This window comes from Gekko japonicus, unplaced genomic scaffold (genome assembly GCF_001447785.1).
Source record: "Gekko japonicus isolate JY-2015 unplaced genomic scaffold, Gekko_japonicus_V1.1 scaffold253, whole genome shotgun sequence".
NCBI lineage: Eukaryota > Metazoa > Chordata > Lepidosauria > Squamata > Gekkonidae > Gekko > Gekko japonicus.
Window position 1 is genome coordinate 297,180 of NW_015173681.1, and position 23,831 is coordinate 321,010.

The 23,831-nt window shown below is 44.5% G+C and overlaps 1 protein-coding gene across 1 annotated transcript in view; it reads right to left on the reverse strand.

Annotated features, from left to right (window-relative positions):
- Positions 1-1,005: 1,005 nt before the first annotated feature.
- DDB1 (damage-specific DNA binding protein 1) overlaps positions 1,006-23,831 on the reverse strand; it is a 35,450-nt gene continuing 12,624 nt past the window's right edge. The window contains exons 7-26 of the mRNA XM_015423048.1: positions 22,743-22,826; positions 22,396-22,512; positions 21,544-21,646; positions 20,775-20,850; positions 20,574-20,682; positions 20,244-20,422; positions 19,999-20,162; positions 19,809-19,916; positions 18,568-18,775; positions 16,129-16,224; positions 10,920-11,031; positions 10,124-10,247; positions 9,719-9,883; positions 8,259-8,353; positions 7,951-8,121; positions 7,092-7,201; positions 6,803-6,972; positions 6,406-6,508; positions 1,821-1,944; positions 1,006-1,681 (exon numbers count right to left, since the gene is read on the reverse strand). Coding sequence (XP_015278534.1) covers positions 1,598-1,681; positions 1,821-1,944; positions 6,406-6,508; positions 6,803-6,972; positions 7,092-7,201; positions 7,951-8,121; positions 8,259-8,353; positions 9,719-9,883; positions 10,124-10,247; positions 10,920-11,031; positions 16,129-16,224; positions 18,568-18,775; positions 19,809-19,916; positions 19,999-20,162; positions 20,244-20,422; positions 20,574-20,682; positions 20,775-20,850; positions 21,544-21,646; positions 22,396-22,512; positions 22,743-22,826 — 2,502 coding nt within the window. The 3' untranslated portion in view covers positions 1,006-1,597. The remainder of the gene's footprint in view (positions 1,682-1,820; positions 1,945-6,405; positions 6,509-6,802; positions 6,973-7,091; positions 7,202-7,950; positions 8,122-8,258; positions 8,354-9,718; positions 9,884-10,123; positions 10,248-10,919; positions 11,032-16,128; positions 16,225-18,567; positions 18,776-19,808; positions 19,917-19,998; positions 20,163-20,243; positions 20,423-20,573; positions 20,683-20,774; positions 20,851-21,543; positions 21,647-22,395; positions 22,513-22,742; positions 22,827-23,831) is intronic.

A 23,831-nucleotide genomic window follows, 5' to 3' on the forward strand; every position in this document is an offset into this window, starting at 1 on the left:
CTAGTACACAGAGATTCGTACAGGACACAACTTTATGCTACAGCCGTTACAAGTACCAGGAGTAATGGACCTAAACAGTTTGAGGCGGTTACTTACAAAATATTCTTCCCTTTACTGAACATTACAGGGAACTGTGTAGCGATGCTCCAGTGTGCCATATGCCAGTTTGCTCAAGAATTTGTGCTAACACAGAAGAAGACTCTGTTGTATGGCAGGGAGAACCCCACCCTGCAAAAAACAAAAAAAAAACCCAAGGGGGAACAGACGCAGTGGGAAGCCGCCTAAGTGATGCACTAGCTGTCAAGGAGGCTGAATCAGACCTTCTCCTCCTACACTTCAAAAGGAGAGGAATGGAGAAGAGCAGGGAGCTCTCTTTAGTCTTCCAAAGAGTGCCTGAAAGGAACAGCTGAAGTTCCATAACACCAATTTGAACAATGCCTTCCTCTCCCATCACAAGGAAGCCCAAGCTAAGTGCCAGTACGGAGTGAATGCAATTCTTCCTGAAGAGGTTTATTGGGGGGGGGGGAGAGGGAGGAAGAGCCACTGGTAGTAAGAACCCCTTTCAAATCTAGCAGAGGCTGAAGGCGGAAAATACAGCCATGCAGCTGGTGCAGTTTGTCTTCTTTGCCAGCAGAGGGAGGGAGGTTGCTGCTTCTCAGGAGGAAAGGGCTTTCTAGTGCAACTCAGAGCTAGCCTCTTTTCCGGGAATTCTCCCTCCTCTAGGCTGGAGAAGGAGAGAATCCAGTATCAAGATCAGCACTCAGCAACAAACAAGAATGGCTCAAATCAACGCTCCATCCCTTTAGCTAGGAAAGTGTCAGCCAGCCTTCTGCAAGACCATGTAGGACAGAGACATTTTTGAAAGAAATTAGATACTAAAGGTGAAAATGAACTTGAAGAACATTCACTTGAGCACAGTTGGAATACCTTAGTGCCCCCCCCCCTTCCAGGCACAACAGAACAGGGAGGAGATTATAACCACAGTAGACAATCCTTTCCTCTTGGACTACTTTATTTGGTAAAATTCCAAAACCAACAAACAGGAAAATTAATTTTGGAGCCCCTTCTTCCTGAATGGGTAGCAAGACCTGGGGGTAGTGAGGCCTTCCACCCACTTGGGTTCCCCACCCAGATAGGCATCTCTATATGCCTCAGTAGGCACCTTTTCCCATCTCCCCAACACCAGACACAGCCATCTAGCCACACCTCATCCGAACAGAAGAGGAAAAAGACTTCCACTTCATACACAAGAAACAAAAAAAATTCAAATAAAGATACTGAAAGACAACAGTGAATGAGTTGTGGGAGGAGTATAGGTAGTGGATGCACCTTTGCCAACTGCTGTTACAAGGGACAGGACTGGGTTGGCAATGAGAGCCATAGGATTGGTGAGTCCAAGCAGAATGTGATGTCATCAATAGCCAACACTGCATCCACCAGTCCCCAGTGAGATGGCTTCAGTTCTCAGATTCCCCACTTTCACCCTGGCACATCGCCACTGCCTCTAGTGCAACTGGCTAGGGGCCCCCAGCTGCAAGTGGGAAAGATTCCATAGGCTAGCATGGAGAAAGGTGCTAGGAAATATCTCTTCATCCAGCTAGTGGATACGGGTGAGTTCCTCCACAATCTTAATCAGATCGTCCACTGTGGCCTCCCTCTTCATCCCGCTGCCATCATCGATCTGAAACAAGTAGGTAAGAAGCACAGTCATTCTGCAGAAACACTGGTGAGGGGGTTGTACTGCTCTTACTTGCCTAACTCGAGAATGAGAAGGGCTTGCCTCAAAATCTCCTACTAAAGGACTAGTTTTCCCAACTTACCTGTAAGTTAGCCACCACCTCCTGCATCTTGGGTCGACTGATGTCTAGAAAGCTTTCAATCAAATCTCCATCAATAAAACCAGTAGCTAGCTCTGTCTTGCGTTCTGTATGAAATGATCTCCAAGTGCAATTAAGGGTCAAGGAAACAAACTTCACAACTGCACCAACCTTAGATTTCCCTCTCAAGAATCAAGCACAAAGAGTTGTATGCTCTTGAAGGGGCAGGTTAATAGACTAGGGTTGCTACTACCTCCTAGCCTACAGGGGAGGCTCGGGTCTCTGGCATGGCACGCAGCACCTCGTATCAGCTTCAAGTGGTACACTGGCTACCGCTGTTCCTCACAAAGCGTGATCTTGCCACAGTGAACCATGTTTCGATCACATCCACATTAGATTACTGTAATGAATTCTATGTGGGGCTGCCTTTGAAAAAGGGTCTGGAAACTTCAAGTGGGCAAAAACTGTGGCAGCCAGGCTATGGTCAGGGATTGGTTATGAGGATCTTATCACACCCATGCTGAAAGCTCTGCAATTGCTACCCACCTGCTTTGGGGCACACTTTAAAGTGATGGTTCTTTACCTTTAAGAGTCTAACAGTACAATCCTATGCAGAATTACTCCAGTCGAAGGCCATTGCTTTCAATTGGCCTAGACTGGGGAAACTCTGCATGGGATTGCACTCTCCATGGTTTGTGGCCACGGTACCTGAAGGGCCATCTCCAAAACTGTCCAGCCTACCAATGCAGATCTGCACCTCAAGCCTGAGCACTTCACCTTTGGAATGTCCTCCCCCCCCTTGAGGCTTGCCTGGTACCAAGCGCCAAAACACATCATTCATCCGCCTTCTAAGTAGGGCTTTTTTAGATCTTTCCAGTTTTTTAATGGACCGCTTCTGGCTTGAGGTCTGTTTTATGGATAGTTTATGCTATTTATGTCCCTGGACTTGTTTAAACGGCTCGGTTTTATATTTATAATTTGCAACATACAAATCTCCTAAACCAACAAACAAATCTGCCCCAACAGGCTATTCAATAAGTTTACCAGGAAAAAATCCTCTTTATCACAAACCTCCCCTTGGATTTTATGTAGTCACCTTCATGAAGAAGCAAAAACTTCCAAGCTATAAAACTATAGGAACAACCTGCCTATTTCTAGTGTGTATGCAAAGAAACTTTTTGGCAATTCATAATCCCCTCTCATGGAAGAAGAAGAGATTGGATTTATACCCCACCCTTCACTACCCAAGGGAGTCTCAGAGCAGCTTACAAACTCCTTTCCCTTCCCCTCCCCACAACAGACACCCTGTGAGGTAGGTGGGGCTGAGAGAGCTCTGACAGAAACTGCTCTTTTTCAAGGACAGCTCTTATCAGAACTACGGCTTGCCCAAGGTCATCCAGCCAGGTGCAAGTGGAGGAGTGGGGAATCAAACCCGGTTCTCCCAGATTAGAGTCCGCGCACTGTGTTTTCAAGTGTATTGCCACATTGGGATGGCTTGTTCAAAACATTACCTCTGTTCAGTCTTAAGCAGATACACAATGAGTGGGCTTGCCCCTTTTGGGAAGATGCAAAACTGATTTCCTGCACAAAGGCTTGGATCTAGGGAATGCTAAACAGACTTAGTGCTTTTCTCCCTCTATATTATAGTGCCCAGAAATGTGTTGCACAGCATCTTGTACAAGCAGAAATGCAAGTAGGGATGGAGTAAGTTTGACAACACAAGTCTATTCATGAACATATGAAGCTGCCTTAGACGGAATCAGACTCTTGGCTTATTAAGGTTGGCATTGTCTACTTAGACAGTAGCTCTCCAGGGTCTCAGGCAGAGGTCTCTCATATCACCTTTTAAATGCAGGTGTCATGCATTGCACCTGGGACCTCCTCTATGCCAAGCAGGAGCTCTACTGCCGAGTCACAACCCCTCCCCGGCTACCACAATCTTCTCCCCCTTGTGTTTTACTGCTTGTGCAAAAGCTCCAGTGCAAGTAGAAGTCTAGCCTCAATTACATTTTTAATGTAAGACATTTTGGAAACAGTGAGCAGTTTATGAAGCAAAATGCCAAAATCTCAATTATCATGCCCTTCTTTACTTCATGTGCTGTCTTTGTGACTGTTGCCACAGTTTCTGCACTGGGGAAATTAAATGGAATTCCTATAGTAGTTCTCTTCCTCTTTCTTCCAGCTGTTCCCCCTTGTTTAAAAAGAGCAACTGCATCTCCTTCGTGTAAAAAAAATGACACAATTACATCCATCATCTACCGTCAATCCCAATAATTTACCCCAGAGGAATCTGTGTTCGTCTGCTACAGCAAACAAGAATCTTGTGGCACCTTAAAGACAAACACAATTTGTCTAGGATAAGTTTTTGTGGATGAGAGTCCATTTCATCAGATCTGAGAAAGTGGGCTCTAGTTCTTGAAAACTTATGCTAACATAAAATGTGTTAGGCCTTTTAAGACGCCATGGGATTCCTATTTTATCTCCACTTACCTTGATATCTCTGCTTTATGACATGGTTAACGGCTCCTTTTCCCAGTTACAGAGATCCTCGAGTTCTGAGTATGTCTTACCTAGCTTTTGGTCTTCCCTGCATGCTTTTGGCCTATCCAAGTCCTTCAGGACTCAGTTTTTGGCCTTTTGTCTCCCTGTAGATCATTCTTCTTTTGATTTACTTTATCTGACTTAAGCTGATCATATTGTATTCAAATATATAATTTTGTTCTTGGTGTATCTTTCTTGTTTCCTGCCAATATCTCCAATCACTTCTTGGTAATTTTTCCTTGGATTTTTCAAAATCCTTTAGACTTCAGTATGGAAAAAAGTATGACATTCTGTTCATACCTTGTTTGAGCAACATTTAATACCAGTGGTAGCACTTTCATTTCCTTATGCAGTCTGTGCCTTCTGTTTGAAAGGTAAAATGCACAACTCACAGAACTTTAATGTTTGATTGGCAACTTTTCTTCTTCTGATTACTGGTACTGTAAAGACTTGCCATTTCTAGGACAGCCAATGCAGTAGAGCAGTTAGAATGCTGAACTAGGATCTTGGAGAGCTACACTCAAATCCTCACTTTGCCATGATGCTCACTGGGTGACTCTAGGCTACACACCTTCTCTCAGCCTAACCTGCTTCACAGGATTGTGGTGAAAATACAGGTGTGGGGAGGGGAGCCTAAGAGGCAGGGATGGACAACTGTACTAGAGAGACAGTTAAGAGAGCTCGATCGTACTAAGAATGGCCCCGTGGTCTCCACAGTGACGGTGCCGGCACCAGAGAAAGTACTTGCTTTGTTTTTGTAGGGCTCTTACATAAATAAACCTCAAAAATATTATTTTTTTACAAAATTTATATGCCGCCTTTCTGCCCAAGGAGGGCTACCAAGGCAGCTAACCATTAAAACAGTTTCTTAGTTTGTCTTTCTTCTCTTATTTCTGTCCTCATTTTGAGCTTCCACTGACTTCTGTGTTAATTGTTCTACTTCTGTATTTTCTCTAAGCCTATTCCTTTTCATTTACCTTAAAGGACTTTCTACTCCCATAAGAACCTATCTGACCACTGCCACTGTCTTCAGAGGCCCTTCTCACCCTCTGAGGCTAGATGGGCGGCCTTCTTGGCTGTGGCACCAAAATGACTGAATTTCCTCCCAGTGACAGTCATCTGACCCCTGTGATCAGAGCCTTCCATAAGCAAGTGAAGACTTATCTCGTTTGTTTGGTGTTTACTCACTGACTCTCCTTGCTGTTTATGTGTTTAACTGTTAATTTTTAATATGTACTTTTAAAAGCTTGTTTTAATGGGTTTTCTTTGTTCACTGCCTTGGGTACCCCAAGTTGGATGGAAAGGCGGCATAAAAACGTTTTAAATAAAATAATAAAGGTTCTAATTTCTTTGGGCACTTCTTTCTAGTACTGAAGTGACTGGTGCCTCTAACATCCATGAAAAAAGCAAAATTGCCAGTCCACAGATAAGATGAGGAGCTTCTTCATACTTCAAAGACATTCCTGGTATCCAGAAAAAATATACTTTTGTAAATTAACCAAAAGGAAAAAAAAAACCCTCAAAACAACTTGATGAGTTCTGAATATGTAAGTAAAAAGGCTGCTCAATCTCCAAAGAGCTTAGAGAATCCTGGAGGTGGAGATTATGGTGGGTTAAGTGAGATTTCCAAATTGTTCCTTTCCTTTTGTAATCCATTTACTTGAGCTTGTTTGTTTTCTGTTAATGATCTTGTTCTTTGTACTCTAATAATTTCCTTTTATTTAAGCCTCCTTTCTCTTCTACTGTTTGCCCTTTTCTACTGTTTGCCTGGCTCTTCCTTTCGACAAGTAATGCCTTGCCATGACATTCACTTTTTAAAAATTAAAAAAGCGTCGAGATATGCACCCCTCTCACTTTTCTCACAATTAGCTCTGCTACAGTAAGACTTTGTTCAGCCTCCATTCATAATGCTTCTTCTCTTTATCCTTAGCTCTGCGTGCAAATCTGAGAGGAAAGTGACCTGTCTTTTAAAAATTATCTTTGTACAATGCTTAATATTTTTAAGCACTCTAGTATATTAAACAGGACAATGGGGGGAAAAGGATATAAAGAATGTTCAATTTTTCCCACACTCTTGATGACTTTGTTGAGTCTGTTCTGCAGATCAAGCAGGAGGTTATACCAGCTTTCTGATAGTGAAGTCACCAATCCTACAAAAGATAAACCGTTACAGTGACTTTTTCAAGCAACATTCAACTGTTAACATTTAAGAGTTTGCTTTTGCCCACCCAGACTTGGAACGTGCTGTTGTATCTCGGGATGTACTGAGAGAAAAGGTTTTCTATCCCCATATCCCTCCCAGGATCCCTTACTCAAACGCCTTTGTTTTTCCATAAGCTCCAGGTTACCAGTGCCCCCTCAATCCTTATATTTTACTATCCGCAAGCAGTGGCAGGCCTGTCTCAAGACAGATGGCAGAAGTTCCTGAGGGGCTGTAATCTTACCAATCATTCCATTGACTGTACCAAAGAGCACTGAGCCCTGTGTCGGTGTGGATGTTTCACCCAGATTCTGCATGACCAGGGACCCATGACAAAAGACGTTGACAAACTCGCCCAGATGGAACAGCCCCAACTCCTGAAGATGCTGGCGTTCCTCATCAGTTGTGGCTGCACTGCAATGCAGAAAGTCTATTGCACAAAGAACAACAGAGAGAACTCTCTCCCATAGCCCCGCTCTCTGTTATGAATGCATCATGCCTACTTTTCTCCATCTTATATAGAGGAAACTCACCTGTCCTTCTGACACACAAACAAGTTAAACGCATTCTCTGCCCCTAGGAAGTTGTCATCATCCAAAATCTCTACTGCACTCATCCAATTTGGATTAAAGTCTCGAGCAATCTGAAAGGGAGGATAAATAATAACTCTCTAGTAGCATGCAAAAATCTACCTGGAAGTACCCACTGCAAGACCCGTTGTGTTTCTGTGCCCCAATCAAAACTGCAATACAGCTTTGGGATCTCTTCCAGAAAAATAACTAATTACAAAAGGGACAGAACAACAGACTTAACAGAAAAGAACCACATGTAAAAAAGAACCATATAGTTCAGTCTCTTGCTTAGTTAGAGCCTCTGTCTTGAACAACAGAACAAGTGGGAATAGATTATTCACCTCAGAAAATTCATGAATGATTACTCTACAATATCAATTAATCCAGAAAGCCATTCTCTTCTCCCTGAAGATCACATTTTGTACCCATGTCCAGAATCCAAAATGGCTTGAACGTAACATAAAGGTGGATGGACCACACCTGAGACATTTCACACCTGAAGCGGAAAATCTGTATTGCTCCCCCTTCTCCAAAGTATGCATAATTAGAAATAAAACTGACAGTAGTTCACGATCCTTTACTGGCATCCAAAATGTGCAATCTCAGACAGCCACCTCTCTCCACTAAAAATTGAGCTACTCCCTAAAGAGGGTTTAATGTCATATTTAAAGCTCCACCTTTACTGTGCTATGATAAGAATATGCTGCTACAGATTGTTACTTCTGCAATGAAAGTCCAGACTGATAACAAGATGAAGAAAAACTATGTTCCCATCAAGCGCCCCAAACTGAGACATCCATTAAGGTAAAAGCACTGATACCTCTTCAAAGTTGCCTTCCATGGGCTTATAGGCAAGCAAAAGGACAGAGCGCATCAGATCTCCCACTAAGATGAAGTCGCCCTTGGTCTTTACATAGAGTGCCATGATATTGTTGTAATGATTGCATTCCGTGCGAAGCTCTTTCTCTGCTGTCCACTCATACAGCCGCACCTGGAAGGAGACTTATAAGGCCCAACGCAAAATACAGAATACAGTGCTGGTGCACCCAAAACACTCACCCTTTTACCCAATGTGCTAATCACCTCAGCTCTGGGGAACACCAATGGAAGAGCTTTTGGAAGCCTTACCGTGCTGTTTATGCTGGCTAGGAGTTTTCCATTGAATTCCACCATGGAGTAAACAGCTCCTTTCACTTCTTTCTCTGCTACAGTCTGCAATTTGCCTAGGAGACACATCAATACAAGCCTTGAAAATGCATGCACTCCGCATTCCTCACGCCTCACACGGCAGGAACCAAGGGTGGCCCTTGGGAATGAGGACATGTTGCAACAAATTTGTGCCGTTGTGGAAAACTGTGATAAGATATCCCCAATATGCTTATTTTTCTGCTCTGGAGCTTTTATGAGGGCAGTTTTTAAAATAATGAGGCATTTAGAGCTGAGGAGTCTTGGAGCAAAGCGATCTCAGTGGGCATACAAAAATGCGCAGGGTCATTTCGTAGAAAAAGAGCTAGGGGGACTCATTAGCATAACTCATTAGCATATGCCACACCCCCTGACATCACCGGAAGTGTGTCCTCCTCACAGCCGGCGGCGACCTCCAGCGGGCACCAGCAGGGAGCTCCAGGCCCCGCCCTCCCGCACCTCACCCGGGGGGATGGCGTCCCCCCGCGTCCCCCCCCAATGACCCCTGCGCAGACAAAACAATCAGGACTTTAAAATGAAGCAAAAACTGCACGGTCAGTGATGTCCTCAGATCTCCCTGTCAGAAGAGGCCTTACTGTTGTTTGCACTGCCCTATTTTGAATGTTCGGTTGGGGGGGGGGAGGTTGGTTGTTTTTGTATAGGGGACATGGCTGTAGTTTATTGCAAGTTATCTAAAATGAGACCTCTGATTTATTTCACTGCCTTAAGTCACAGATATTGACTGTAAGTAACTCAAAATATATCTTTTGAACAAATCTTTTTGGCATATTATTCGTAATAATGTACTATTTTTAATAATTAATAATTGTTATATTTTTCCTTTCGTCTCCAGAACAATTTCACTTCAGTTTAAGAAATGACTGTGTTATTGTAATGTCTGGAACCATTCTGTAACAACATTATTTAACCACTGAGGATGGCCAATTGGCCAAAACCCATTTGGTCAGGGTCAATAATGGTCTATCTCTGAGATTAATGTATGCCTTTATTTGAACTGAGGCTATTATTTGGGCCTATATTTGTATTTATTGAATTTGTAATAAATACATGTATATTTTTGTATATTTGATTATATTTATGTTTCAACTATTGGGCCCTTATATTCTGATTTCCTTAACCTTTTGGTTCTTAATTTAATGTAGTCTATTGCACCACTTGCTATATGTATTATCCTGTTTGTATTACATCAATTTCAATTTTTTGTTATCCAGTTGATGTACTATCTATGATAAATCTTACACTGTTTTCTTTCATCCCTTCTTTATTTTCATTTTATAATATGCTTTCAGTCTCCGTCAGAACTGCAGACTGTAGGTACAGTAAATAAATAAATAAATAAATATGTGGAGCGATGGAAATGGATTGACCTGTCCCACTCTTACCATCAGAATAATGAAACACCACAATCCGGCCTTGCTTGGGTTCCGCTTCATCAGGATAAACCATGGCAGTGCCCACAATAAAATACGTGTTGGGGTCTTTGCCCAGTTTGCAAGAGACCAGGCTTAGTGCGTACTCATTCTGCAGAAACTGGTGAGCATGAAGCACTAAGGGCAAACAGCAAAGAAACTGGTCAGAGTTCCGCAAAACATATTTTCCAACATACTAAAGAGTTAAATGTGCAGCAGCCATAAATAACAGAACTGAAGTGACCCTAAAACACACGTTTACAATTCATGGGTCTGCATGCCACCATATGTCCCCAACTTCCCTACCCCCCCACAAATCCTTTCTCCCACCATTAAGTGCCTCCCATGAGGAGCAAAATGCAGCCGAAGGAGCTGTACCTTCAAACGTGTGCTGATCTATAATGAGCAGGTTGTGCACCTCTACCTCTTCACCAAACGATGTCTCATGTGGGGCTGTGCTGCTTGAGAATAACTTGCTGGAGCTCACACTGCTGGAAAGGGCCTGGAACAGAAGTGTTATACCATCAACTACTTCCATGGGCCATGGAGATACCAAAGGGGCAAGAAAGCAAACTGAATTCACAGCCATGGTAAGGAAATAACCAAGCCTCACTAAATGGGGCCAACCCATTATATGCACGCCAATATACCATAAGAACGAGAGGATTTCTACAAGAGCAGTATCTGCCAAGTTCATAAACATTAGGAGCATATTTAGATTGAGGAGGAAACAATGGAAAGGATTTGGAAGACTGTTTGGTTATAGCACAATTTAGAAACAACAGATCAGTACTGCCAGGTTTCCTAACTACTGTTTATTGAAGAGGCATTTGGAAAAGACCTTAGAAGAGATAAATGGCAAAATGACCTGAGGATCTCCTCATAATAGGAGATGGACCAGTTTATGTAAGCACTAGAAAATGAAGGGAACAGGGATTTCAGAGAACAGGGATCTTCAGTGTGTGGTTGGAATGAAACATTTATTTCCACCACAGAGCAACAGTTATGAAACCCCAAAACAGAAGGACCACACACTTTGTACCTAAGAATCAGACTGTCAGGCAAGAGTTGGGAGACACTAGTCCACTAACAATGGTCAGTCACAGGGAAAACACAGCTGCCATGTTGCCAATGCTAGCTGCTTGTACAACATCCCAAACCCATATGAGTTCACCTGGGTGCTTGCACTGGGCCTCAGCGCAGTGGTACCTCCACTGGAATCCTGAACCTCAATGCGACTGGAGAGCACTCCAAAACACTGAGATACTTCCTGATAGCAGATCTTCCTGCAAGACAAAAACGTTAAGTACCAAGACAGTGAACAAGACTCACACCAATGCTTTTTGGTAAACGGAACTTCAAGAATATTGAGAATATTCCTCATCCCAAATCATCTCCTGCAAGAGCACCTAAGTAAATGCCCAATTTACCATTTTCCAGGGCAAAAGAAAGAGGAATGTCAAGAAAGTGGTTCAATTCTTCATTCTTTCATTAGAACATTGGTTTAGGCTTCATATCAAAACTTAGGCCTGAAACACGGGGTGGTGGTCAAAAGGAAACATCTGGGGTTTGGCATGAGAAAGTTAACAAGTCTGACTTTTTACCTTTGAATAACAGAGACAAAAGGAGTCACACCATTTGTTCACTGAATGCACACTTCACTCTTTCTTTGATGCTTGGTTTATACAAAGGGAGCGGTGGTGCAGGTGGTAAAACGCCTGCTGGTAACATCAGTGAACAGCTGCTACAGCTGTTCGAGACCCACCGCGGCCAGGGTGAGCTGCTGGCCCTAGTCCTAGCTCCCGCCCACCCAGCGGTTCGAAAGCAATTAATATAAGCGAGTAGATGAATGGGTACCTGCACTTAGGTGGCAGGGGGCACCCTCCCCCTACGGGGGTGTGTGGCAGGAGCAGTAGAAGCGACTGCAGCGGTGACGGTGGAAATGGCGGCGATGGAGTGGCGTAGCGTCGGAGCGGCAGAGCGAAGGCAAGTGGAGCGATGGAGGTGGAGACAGAGGCGGAGCTACAGAAGGACGTGGTGACGTGATGCAAGCGCAGCGGAGCCGTACGGACGTTATCGGGGCTGTAAGTCGATACGACCCACATACCAGACGAGCCCGCCGAAAGAAAGAAAGAAGAAGCCGCCGGACCGGACGACCACACCAGGAACCGAGCACTGACACCCGAAAGACCGCCCGGGAAGAACAACCAAGAAAAACAGCGAGCCCTGCCACCTGGGTGCCGGTAGGCAGCCCCAACCCCTGTAGACATGTGGCCTTAGCTAGGGATAAATTTGGAACTTGTAAGCCGCTCAGAGACCCTTCGGGGTTGGAGCGGGGTAGAAATCAAAGATATAAATAAATAAATAAATAAAAAATACTCCAGAAGGGAAGCATCCCATCAAAAAAACTGTTTCTCTTCTGAGCCATTTGTTGTCACAGCTCCATGTTTGTTGTTGTTCAGTCACACAGTCGAGTCCAACTCTTTGCGACCCCATGGACCACATCATGCCAGGCCCTCCTCTCCTCCAGAGCTTGCTCAACTTCATGTTCGTTGCATCGATAACACTGTCTGACCATCTCATCCTTTGTCATCCCCTTCTTCTTTTACCTTCAATTTTTCCCAGCATCAGGGTCTTCTCCAGTGAGGGCTCCCTTCTCATTTGGTGGCCCAAAGTATTTGAGCTTCAGCTTCAGTTTCTGGCCTTCCCGGGAACAGTCAGGGTTGATTTCTTTTCAGGTTGACTGATTTGATCTTGCAGTCCAAGGGACTCTCAAGAGTCTTCTCCAGCACCATAATTCAAAAGCATCTATTCTTCAGTGCTTCCTTATGGTCCAACTCTCACAGCCATAAATTACTACTGGGAATACCATTGCTTTGACCAGAAGGACTTTTATTGGCAGGGTGATGCCTCTACTTTTTATTATGCTGTCTAGGTTTGCCATAGCTTTCCTCCCAAGGAGAAGGCGTCTTTTAATTCCATGGCTGCAGTCACCATCTGCAGTTATCTTGGATCCCAGGAACGTGAAGTCTGTCACTGCTTCCATGACTTCCCCTTCTATTTACCAAGGAGGGATGGGGCCGGATGCCATGATCTTAGTGTTTTGATGTTGAGTTTCAAGCCAACTTTTGCGCTATCCTCTTCCACCCTCAACAAGAGTCTCTTTAGGTCCTCTTCACTTTCTGCCATTAGAGTGCTATCGTCTGCATATCTGAGGTTGTTGATGTTTTTCCCGTCAATCTTAATTCTGGCTTGTGATTCATCCAGGACAGCATTTCACTAGATGTACTCTGCATATAAACTAAATAAGCAGGGTGACAATATACATCCTTGTCGTACTTTTTTTCCTATGCTAAGCCACTCAGTTGTTCCATATCCGCTTCTAAATGTTGCTTCTTGACCCTTACACAGGTTTCTCAGGAGACATGTGAGGTGGTTTGGTACTCCCATCTCTTTAAGGACTTGCCACAGAGTGCTGTGATCCACACAGTCAAAGGCTTTAGCATAGTCAATGAAGCAGAAGTCGATGTTTTTCTGGTACTCCCTTGCTTTCTCCATAATCCAGCAAATGTTGGCAATTTGATCTCTAGTTCCTCTACCTCTTCGAAACCCAGCTTGTACTTCTGACAGTTCTCTATCCAAATACTGCTGCAGCCTAGCTTGTAGGATCTTGATTTCTCCAGTTTTCTTGAAGAGATCTCTAGTCCTTCCCATGCGATAGTTTTCCTCTATTACTTTGCACTGTTCATTCAGGAAAGCCTCCTTATCTCTCCTTGCTGTTCTCTGGAAATCTGCATTCAGTCGGGTAAATCTTTCCTTTTCACCTTTGCCTTCCTCTGCTATTTGTAAAGCCTCATCAGACAGCCCCTTTGCTTTCTTGCATTTCTTTTTCTTTGGGATGGTGCTGATTGCTGCCTTCTGTACAATGTCACGAACCTCTGTCCATAGTTCTATCAAATCTAGTCCCTTAAACCTATTCTTCACCTCCACTGTATATTCATAAGGGATGTGATCTAGGTCAAACCTGAGTGACCTAGTGGTTTTCCCAACTTTCTTCAGTTTAACTCTGAATTTTGCAAAGAGTAGCATGATCTGAGCCACAGCCAGCTCCAGGTCTTGTTTTTAGTGACTGTAGGTTCCCAAAGTGGGCAATACCGCCTCCTGGGGGGCGCTGGAACGATCCAGGTGGGTGGTAGGAGTCTTGGGTGCAATTGGGGGGCGTTGAATAAAAATAAGGGAGCAGTGGAAGCATAAAAAAAGAAGAGTCCAGAACCTATCTAAAGCCTTTTCCTGCCTTCTCCTGGTCTTCCCTGGGATCAGGGAGGGAGGGGGAGATGGGTCCCCACAGCCAATCACAGCCAGGCATTTGCAAATGCATGTACACCCTTGTAAGACTGGTGTTGCTGCTGGACTATTGTCTGGTGGTTGCTGCGGGCCTCTGGCTTCAAGCCAACAACATCTTTCTTTACCATGTGCAAATTTATCACTGCATCTTTTTGTCTACTTCTTCAAGGTAGATTTCCAGGGGGGCGCTGAGTAATTTTTTTTCTGAAAAGGGGGCGGTAGGCCAAATACGTTTGGGAACTTCTGGTATAGAGCTTCTCCATATTTGACTGCAAATTATATAATCAATCTGATTTCAGTGTTGCCCATCAGGTGATGTCCATGTGTAGAGTTGCCTCTTAGGTTGTTGGAAGAGGGACCAGCGTGTTCTCCTGACAAAACTCTGTTAGCCTTTGCCCGGCTTCATTTTGTTCTCCAAGGCCAAACTTGTCCGTTAATCTGGTTACGTTTTGACTTCGTACTTCAGCAATCCAGTCCCATATGATGATAAGGACATCTTTTTTTGGTGTTAATTCTAGGAGGTGTCGTAGGTCTTCATAGATCCGGTCCACTTCAGCCTCTTCTGCGTCAGTGGTTGGGGCATAGACTTGGATTACTGTGATGTTGAATGGTTTGCCTTGGATTCGGACTGAGATCATTCTGGCGTTTTTGAGACTGTATCCCATTACTGTCTTTCTCACTCTCTTGTTGACTATAAAGGCCATGCTATTTTTTCTACGGGATTCTTGGCCACAGTAGTAGATACAATGGTCTTCTGAGTTAAATTCACCCATTCCCATCCATTTTAATTCACTGATTCCCAAGATGTCAATGTTCAGTCTTGCCATCTCATTTTTGACCACGTCAAGCTTACCTTGATTCATAGATCTTACATTCCAGGTTCCTATGCAGTATTGTCTTTTGCAGCATCGAACTTCTCTTTCACCATCAAACACATCCACAGCTGAGCATCCTTTCGGCTTTGGCCCAGCCACTTCACTCTTTCTGGGGTTACTTGTACTTACCCTCTGCTCTTCCCCGGTAGCATATTGGACACCTTCTGACCTGAGGGACTCATCTTCCGGCATCATATCTTTTAGCCTTTTGTTACTGCCCATGGGGTTTTCTTGGCACAGATACTGGAGTGGGTTGCCACTTCCTTCTCCAGTGGATCACGTTTTGTCTGAGTTCTCCACTGTAGCCTGTCCGTCCTGGGTAGCCCTCCATGGCATAGCCCACAGCCTCATCGAACCACGCAAGCCCCCTCGCCATGAGATCCATAATAGTTCCATGATAGCAAACTTCAATGCTCTGAATTTTGTATTGGGTCAAGGACCCAGCCTATGCAAATTTTAGACTTTAAGAAGTTTAACTTTCCTGTAGTGAGTTGTTAGTTGGGGCAAGCCAGCTCCAGCTCTCCTGGAGGCAATGCGCTAACTCCATGATGGTTTAGACATGGGCCTGACACACAAAGAGATTTGGAAAGATGACTGACTTCACCAAGAAGAGATTATGGTAACTTTCATTTAGGGTATAATGTGTAGCTAGAACTTACTATTTAGATTTCTTGTTTTTTCTGTTCATCGCTTAGTTCTTTAGAAAATATTCTTGCACACTTTAATTAATAACAAAATACCTTGACTATAACTGGTTGTTCTGTACTCAGAAGCCTCAACCTAATTCCAGTACCTTAGACTTAAAGAGTCCACATACCAAGTCAATTGTTGTGGAAACTCATTCTGCCGGTGACCTACCTTGCAGGGCTGGCTTTCTTAATTAATTCCCAGTAAAATTAGACACTTGTCCCTTGGCTTCTGACTATGTGGGTAGTTCAAGGGGCTGGTGGCAGACTACCATACTGGTGAGCGTATGGACAACCCCCCGGGGTTTGCAATCTTAAATACTGCCCCCCCCCAATCCCATGGATTCCCTGGATTGGGAATTCTTGACAAGGAGGCTTCCATAAACAATGAGGATGATGCATATCTCCAATTAACCTTTGGCACTGTAAAGATTATTGGCCTACTGACTCCATGGCCACAAGTTCCTGTTCGGCTCACCTGGGTGACTCATACAGAGGGACAGTGCGGATATGCAGCTTCTGAATCTCGTCAATGGTGCCGATTGTCAAAGTGCTGTTGTTGGCCAAAGCCAGGCTGAAAATTAAGGACAAGCAAAATGTTTCAAAGAAAGAAAAGCATCTCCCTCACCAACCCTCCCCATACAATGCCTCCTGCCTTCAAAATTCCTACCCACAATAGCTAAAGCAACGAAAGGAACACAACAGTTCAAGAGAGGCATTAATACCCTGTTTTCTCCAGATACTCTGCTTGCGCTAAGTGAAAATGTAAGCCATAGAGAAGCAAAAGTAGATGTATGTGCTGGACAAGTGTCATGTCCTGCTGATGAAGGGATTCCTTATGTGGATCCCAGAGACAGATAAAAAGCTGCATACAGATATTACAACACCGGGGGTGGAAGATATTTCTGCGTATGGTTGTAGAAGAGAACCCAGATACTGACACACTGCATGTGACAGGAAGGGCACTTACTGTGAAGAGTGTGATTTGCCTTAAGGACACCGTTATTTGCTCCCATCAGCCCCCCTTCAGCTCCTCTCTCACTGTGAAGAAGCCGCCTTTTTAACTTCTTCGCCATCTCCTGACAGAATGTTCCTGCTCTGAGGATCACTAACTCTACCAGGGACCTTCTCACTGCCAGTCTAAATGGTCTTTCATCTCATGCACATGCAACTGTTCCCCATATCATATTCCTCCTGCTCTTTAAGAGGAAAAAAAATTTCTGACCAATCCATCTCACAGTGGAATTAAATACCTGAAATGATGGCGGCTCTATTTTATCCTTGTGGCGGGCCATCATCTGTTACCGTAGAGGTACACAGAGTGCCACAGGATCACTCAAGATACTCTTGCACTTCAGCTTTACTGAGTTTAGGGTTAAACAAGAAAAAAGACCCGCGGAACTCGCAGGGGGGGGCGGGGGAGCTTCAAACTCGCCAGCTGGAGGAACCAGCAGGAGCAGGTAAGCTCTCCCCCGCCATCCCGCCGGTTCCTCCATGTCCTCCACCCCCCCCCTGCTCCTTCCCCCCCCCAGCGAGGGCCAGCGTTTTGCTGCCGCCCAGGGCTCGCAGCCGCCGCAGTTGCCCTCGCCCCGGCCCGGACGGCTGGCTGGCTCCGAGGCGGCGCCGACGCCGGTGAGGCCGGCTGCTCCCCCATCCCTCGCCCACCCTCATCTGCCTGCCCTCGTCCGCCCAGCCTCATCCGCCCTCGGCCCGGGCGACTTCGTGGCTGTGGTGGCGAGGCCTGCTGTTCCCCCCTCCCTCATCCACCCGGCCTCGTCCGCCCTCGGCCCAGGCGACTTCGTGGCTGCGGCGGCGAGGCCTGCTGTTCCTGCGCATGCGCAGGAAACGCTCTGTCAGTTTTGGGGGGATTTAAATATCCCCCCGATATTTTTTGGGGCTTTTTCGATTTTTGTGCACATGTGGGGACTGGCCCACGTGTGCACAAACCTCCCCCTCCCCCCCAAGTGCCCCCGGAGCGCTGATTTAGCGATCCGCACTCCGGGGGCAACTTGGCTATTAGATATATAGATTGTAGGATATTACAGCCTAAAAAGGCAGAGCAGAATGGGGATTGATAGTTTCTGAATAATTTTGCTTCTTCAGGAGGAAGGAATGTAGTAGGAAGAGATGAGGGATGTGTTCTGCTTGTGATAGCAGTTTTAGGCTGGCTGTGTGGGGATCTCTCCCCTCAGAATCCCTTCAACACAGAACAGAACCAACCTATCAGAGGAACTGGAAAAGACTGCTAGGAACAGCAAAAGGAAGAGGAGACAGGGAGAGAACCCAGTGATATAGAGTTTGTCCCTCGAAGGCTGTTTTGCTGCTATTGTTTTGAAACTGGCTTTGTAAATAAAGTGCTTATTCATGTGAGTCCATGCACTGAACAGACTGCCTATTTAAAGGTCCATTTCCAGAAGTTGGAGCTGCAGTGGCTCAAGTGGTTAAGACGCTGAACTGCAGGCCGGACGGTCGGTAGTTCAGCAGTTCGAGACCTGAGTGTGTCGCATGACGGAGTGCGCTCCCGTCTCTGGTTCCAGCTCCTGCCAACCTAGCAGTTCGAAAGCAAGAAATTGCAAGTAGATAAATAGGAACCACTTCGGTGGGAAGGTAACAGCGTTCCGTGCGCCTTGGTGTTTAGTCATGCAGGCCACATGACCACGGAAACGTCTTCGGACAGCGCTGGCTCTTCGGCTTTGAAACGGAGATGAGCACCGCAACCCTAGAGTCGGATTCGACTGGCTTTCGATCAAGGGAAACCTTTACCCTTCTAGAAGTTACAATGAGTGTCCCCAGCCATGCCATTTCACAAGAAAACTGCAGCTCCTAAATATAAAGGAAGATGAAGCAGGGTGGGAAGGAAAGTTCTATGCTCTACCAACAGTAAGACAATGAAAGAGGAGCAACAAAATACACTCACCTGTCAGGATACCCATCTGAGTTGAGAGGACACATGTAGTTCACCTCCTTAAGATTAACGTTAGAGAAGACTAGCTTGTGATTGCTGCTGTAAATCACAGTTGGGCGGTCAGAGCAAGCAAACACATTGGTGGTGGAAAGGGAACGGAATGTCCTAAGAACAGTGGGCTGGGTTCCCAGAGTCACTTTCTTACGATCACTCAGCAAACCTAGAGTGGAAAAGTAAAGGCATTAGAGGTTACCACTGTTGATCAGATCATGAATACTTCCAGGCTAGCCTGGATTAGGGCCTCCATCTTGGAATAAAATGGGATCCTACGGAACAGATTTTTCCTGAGTGGACATCTATTTCTGAAGATGTGCTACAGGAGTCATTGTCCAAAAAACAATAGTATGTTTGGATTTTGAGTGACACAGCCGCAGTGACAGAAACAAGTAAAACAACCTGGAGATAAGCCAGAGTCTCATGTACTCACAGTGCCCTCCAGTGGATTTCAATGTAAAACAGGTTTTACAGAAAAATGATTAATTTAACATAGGTTTTTGGACAAGAAGAATGTATTACTGTACTTTTAAGTGATTTTATTTATCTTTTGCAAGCAGACAGTAAGGTTTTACCTTCTTGTTAGATTATGCACAGGACAGACAGGACTATTACAGGGACTCTGACTTTGCATGATCGCACTCTACTCCTCCTGAATTAATTCACTCAAATCAGCTTCTGGAGGATGTGGGGGGAAAAATCCCCACACAAACATCAGTCACTCCATACTCTAAGTTACTCTTACCCCAGACATTCAGATGTTGCCTGGTTCACTCATCACTGGGCACGCATGCACACACACTGGGCACGCACACTGGGCACGCACGCACTCCTACCACCACAGGGAGCCAGAGAACTATGGACTGCTTTCCCACAGACTGTTTACTGATCTCATTCACAAGCCAACAAGAAAAAGCAGGCACAGGAATTAGTTGGAGAGTGACCAATGCTTTTGTACCACCTGAATACAGATGAAAAACATGATTGCCATACTGGTTCACTCCCTGGTGGAAAACCCCCCCAAAACTCCTCCTTGTTCAAGAGCTACCCCAAACTGCCTCTCTACATAGAACTCTTGATTAGATTGAAGATCAATGGATCCTGATTTTCTTTGGACCTATCAAACTTTTAGAAATGTCCAAATGCTTATTTATTCTCAGCAAGCTCAGTATGGAGGAAAAAAGGAAACTAGAGCTTACCTGTCTCAATGTTCAGTCCAAAGTAGAAGAGTGCCCCATCCCCCAGGGCACACAGAAGGTAATGGCTACTCTCAAAGGTGGTCATCAGAATGGAACGTGGGATAATCTCTGCAGAGAGGGGGAGGAAAATCAGTCAGCATCACTCCTAACACTATTCAGCCTTCCCAACACAGAACATAAGCAAGCGTACCTCCTCCTAACATCTCCTTGTGCAGCAGGTCAAATGAGGGCAGCTTAAGAATGCGCGCTGAGATGTCAGTCCAGAGGCCAATGGCACACAGAGGGGACATGCCACTGGTGTCTCCCAAAGGAGTGATGTCCAGGCAGGCCACCTCATGCTCCATCTCTGTGCAGCTGACGAAAAGGAAACATGTCAGTATTATAGAGAGCCACGTGACTTGCCACAAGGTGTCCCACAGTATGGGGCTCACTCACCTTATCTGCTTCAGTTCCCGAGGGTGGATCTCTAGATAGTAGAGCACTCTCCCCACAGCCACCACTACTTGACAGCTGTTACAGGAAGCCACACTGATGTTCTTCCCGTTGGGTTCTTTCCACTCACTTACAAGGGCCTTGGGCTCCTGACTGACGAGGCGCACTGAGGCTGATGTGATCTAGAGAGAGAACACAAGTTGGTACTTCTTCCTCACTCAAAGGCAACTTGTTCATTGAACTGCTGTCTATACATGCCAGACTTGCTGTACTTTGGTCTTGGTGGAGCACTGTGCTCTACAAGTTCCCTTTTACTCAAGACTCATTCATTACCTGGATTAATTGCTGATGGGCCACATTGCCACAAAAGAAAGTTTGTTGATCATCCACAAATCCTGTCAATTCAGTTTCTTCCACTTCCTCCCCATTCAACATCAGAACCCTGCAAAATACAGGAAGATCCTGTCAGTCATCCTAGCAAATAATGCATCCTGGTTCTCAAAACCACATTCAATCTGACAACTGTCTTCCTACCTGGTTTGGCCCACAAAGGACAGCACTAAAGTGTTATCAGTTTCACGGTGGGAATCTGATCGCAGAGGCCACAATCCTGTATAGAAAAAAAAAAAACCCAACCAAAAATTTAAGAACTACCAGAGTGTCTTTGAAACAAACATCCCCAAAAGACAAGATCTCTAAAGCATCCATCAAAAATACTAACCAATTGCCCCATCCCTTTTGTTTCTGCAGCCCTTTACAGAATGCACTCTGTGTTAAAAATTCTCAGATTCACAGAATAAGTTACACAAATAAATATTTTTCCGTGCAGATGCTCTTCTTAATTTATTCTGATTCCAAGAGTTGAATTTTCATATAACTTTAGTTGAGTAAAGAACACAATGATGGAAGGCAAAAAAGAAGAAGAGGAAAACATAGCAATGGGAATAACAAATTGGCTGTAAAGGCTGGCAGAACTGGGGGGTGGGGGGGAAATCAAAGTTGAAATCTTGTGTTTATCCATACTTGTACCAGCTCCCTAGTTTTTTAGTCTATTTTGAAACACTGTGAATTCCTAACTAGGGAAAACTTGCACAACTTCCACTGATTTCTAAATCTTTACCTAACACTGCAGTTTTCTGTACAAGCATGAGGACTAAAATCTTGTTTTAATGTGGAAAAAGCTTAAGCACAACATTTCATGAGACAATCTTAGCAAGTAGATTGAAACCTAAACTGTTCTCAGGATACATTAATGTCACTGAGGACAGTGATTTAAAAAATCCTTCGTATATGGTTGACAGACCTTTAATCCCTGGAAGATCAATGCTGGCATGTTCATGAATTCCAATCCCATTCCGGATGATCCTCAGAGAGCCCTCTTTATAGGCACCAGAGCATGTAACCAGCTGTGGAAAGTGCAAACAACTATTAACAATCTCTTCAAGAGGGTAACAGATATCTAGAAATATTTTGCGCCCAGACTGGGAATATCTGCCAAAACAAGATTTCAGTATCTTGGACTAAAAAGAATATTGCCTAATAGAAGAAACTATGTATAGCTGTGGTGAATTGAATTTTGGATTATGTATCAGATTTTTACACTATTAATTACTGTATTTTTTGTAAATTTATAATTAAAAAAAGGGGGGATAACATTACATTAATCTAATGATGTCCTTGAGGATGTGGCGTGCTTTCCATACACTTTCAGAGAGAGGTGGCAGAATAAAATGCTTGAGGGAAATGACATCCTACAACCCCATTCTCCCAACCCTGTGGGAAAGCAAGATCTTTCCAAAGAAGGTCCATTAGTCAAACACAAGGGCAGAGTTCAGTAGAACAAAAAGCCTTTCTCCAACCCAAAGTTCTCTGAAACCCCTTCCCCACTTTCCCCCACACCCCTCTAGAGGAGTAACACAACCAGAGTGCTACACGTAAATGGGGAGGCTGGGCACAGATCCCCAACCAGCCATTGAAGCTCACTGGATGACGATGAGCCAGCCGCCATCTCAGCCTAAACTGCCTCATAGGGCTGTTGTGGAGGAGAGCCATACAACCACTCTTTGGAGTAAAGGCACTATAAAAATACAGTACTATAAAAACTAAAAGCACGTAAAATACATTTCATGAATAAGGAAGGAAGAGCCAAGCCTACCTGCCCTTGACCCTGCCTCTCAAGATCTACCACGCACATGTCCACGATGGGGCCGAGGTTGGTGAAGGTTTCCATGGCCACCACATATGAGCCTTGTTCATTACTGTCCACGTTGAGCTATAAATGTACATAATAAGAATAAGCATCTGAAGAAAAATTACAGACAACACAGAAAATATCAAACAGAGAAGGCTGCCAGAAATACCAAGGAAAGTATTAAGAACTCAGTAGATGAGCAGAAATACTTCAGACCTTCTCCATTAAAAAAAATACCTGCTTGCAGAAAACAGATTTGCAAACAGTCTTGGGCTTCAGCATTAATGAGTGCACTGCAGACTGCTCTTTACCTTTACAAGCTGGGAGTCACCAAGCCGAGAGCCAACGAACACAACACCATTGTCTAGGTAAGTCAGGCATTCTGCAATGGATGTCTAGATGTGGATAAAGCACAGAAAGATAAATACCCAAGTCTTATGTCAGTGCAGGAAAGCAACTAGGAACTTGACCTGGGAAAGGAAAACTCAAGTTCAAGACTTCACTTGATTGCAAAAACACCCAATGGGCAGCCTGGGGCAAGCTCTTCTCACTTGGCCTAACCTATCTCCAGGATTAATGTGAGGCTAATGCACTTTTCCAAGCTCATTTACAGAACAGCACAATATAAATGTTTCAAATACATTAAAAATAAAACAAACTTTAAAAAATGAAAGCCAAGCAAGATAAGATGCAAGATATGTTCTCTATGACAAAGATCAATTTCTGACACTGGCACACTGATGTCTCAGATTTCATACAAAAGCATGAAAGCACATGCAAGCCTGCTGTTTCCATAATCCAAATCCTCCCCCAAGGCGACTATTAGCCTCAATAGCAAGAAAAACAAGCAACCTCCCATTCATATATAAAGAAGGAAGGGGATAAATTTATCTGAAAAAAGAACTCGAGTACATAGAAGGGAGAGTAATCCTGAAAATATGAGGGCACCCCTCAGGACACCTAAACAGCCTGAAGTACCTACAAATGAGGTCCAAAGAGGAGAGACTGGACAGTCCCCTGGGGAAGAGGCATGACACTGTCCAGGACCCCACCAGGGACAGACTATGTACAGTGGTAGGTGGTAGTCGGCTGAGGTGAGAACCTTCTAAAATAAGGCAGGGGTTCTTCTATTGGAGTACTGATGGAAGGAAACCCCCCTTCTGAGATGTGAAAGAGGAAAGGTTTTGCCACAACGCGTTCCACTGAAACCAACAGCAGTATCTATCAGATTGATTTCCTAATATAACTTGCTTTAACTATGATAGTAAAGCTGATTACAGCTTTTAATATGGCAAAAGAACCAAGTCAGAATCTGTTGGGTTGTTTGTTTTTTTTGCACTCTCCCAAGACAATTTTCTAAATAACAAAATTTTCTAAACATTACAGTGCTTGGCTCTCTT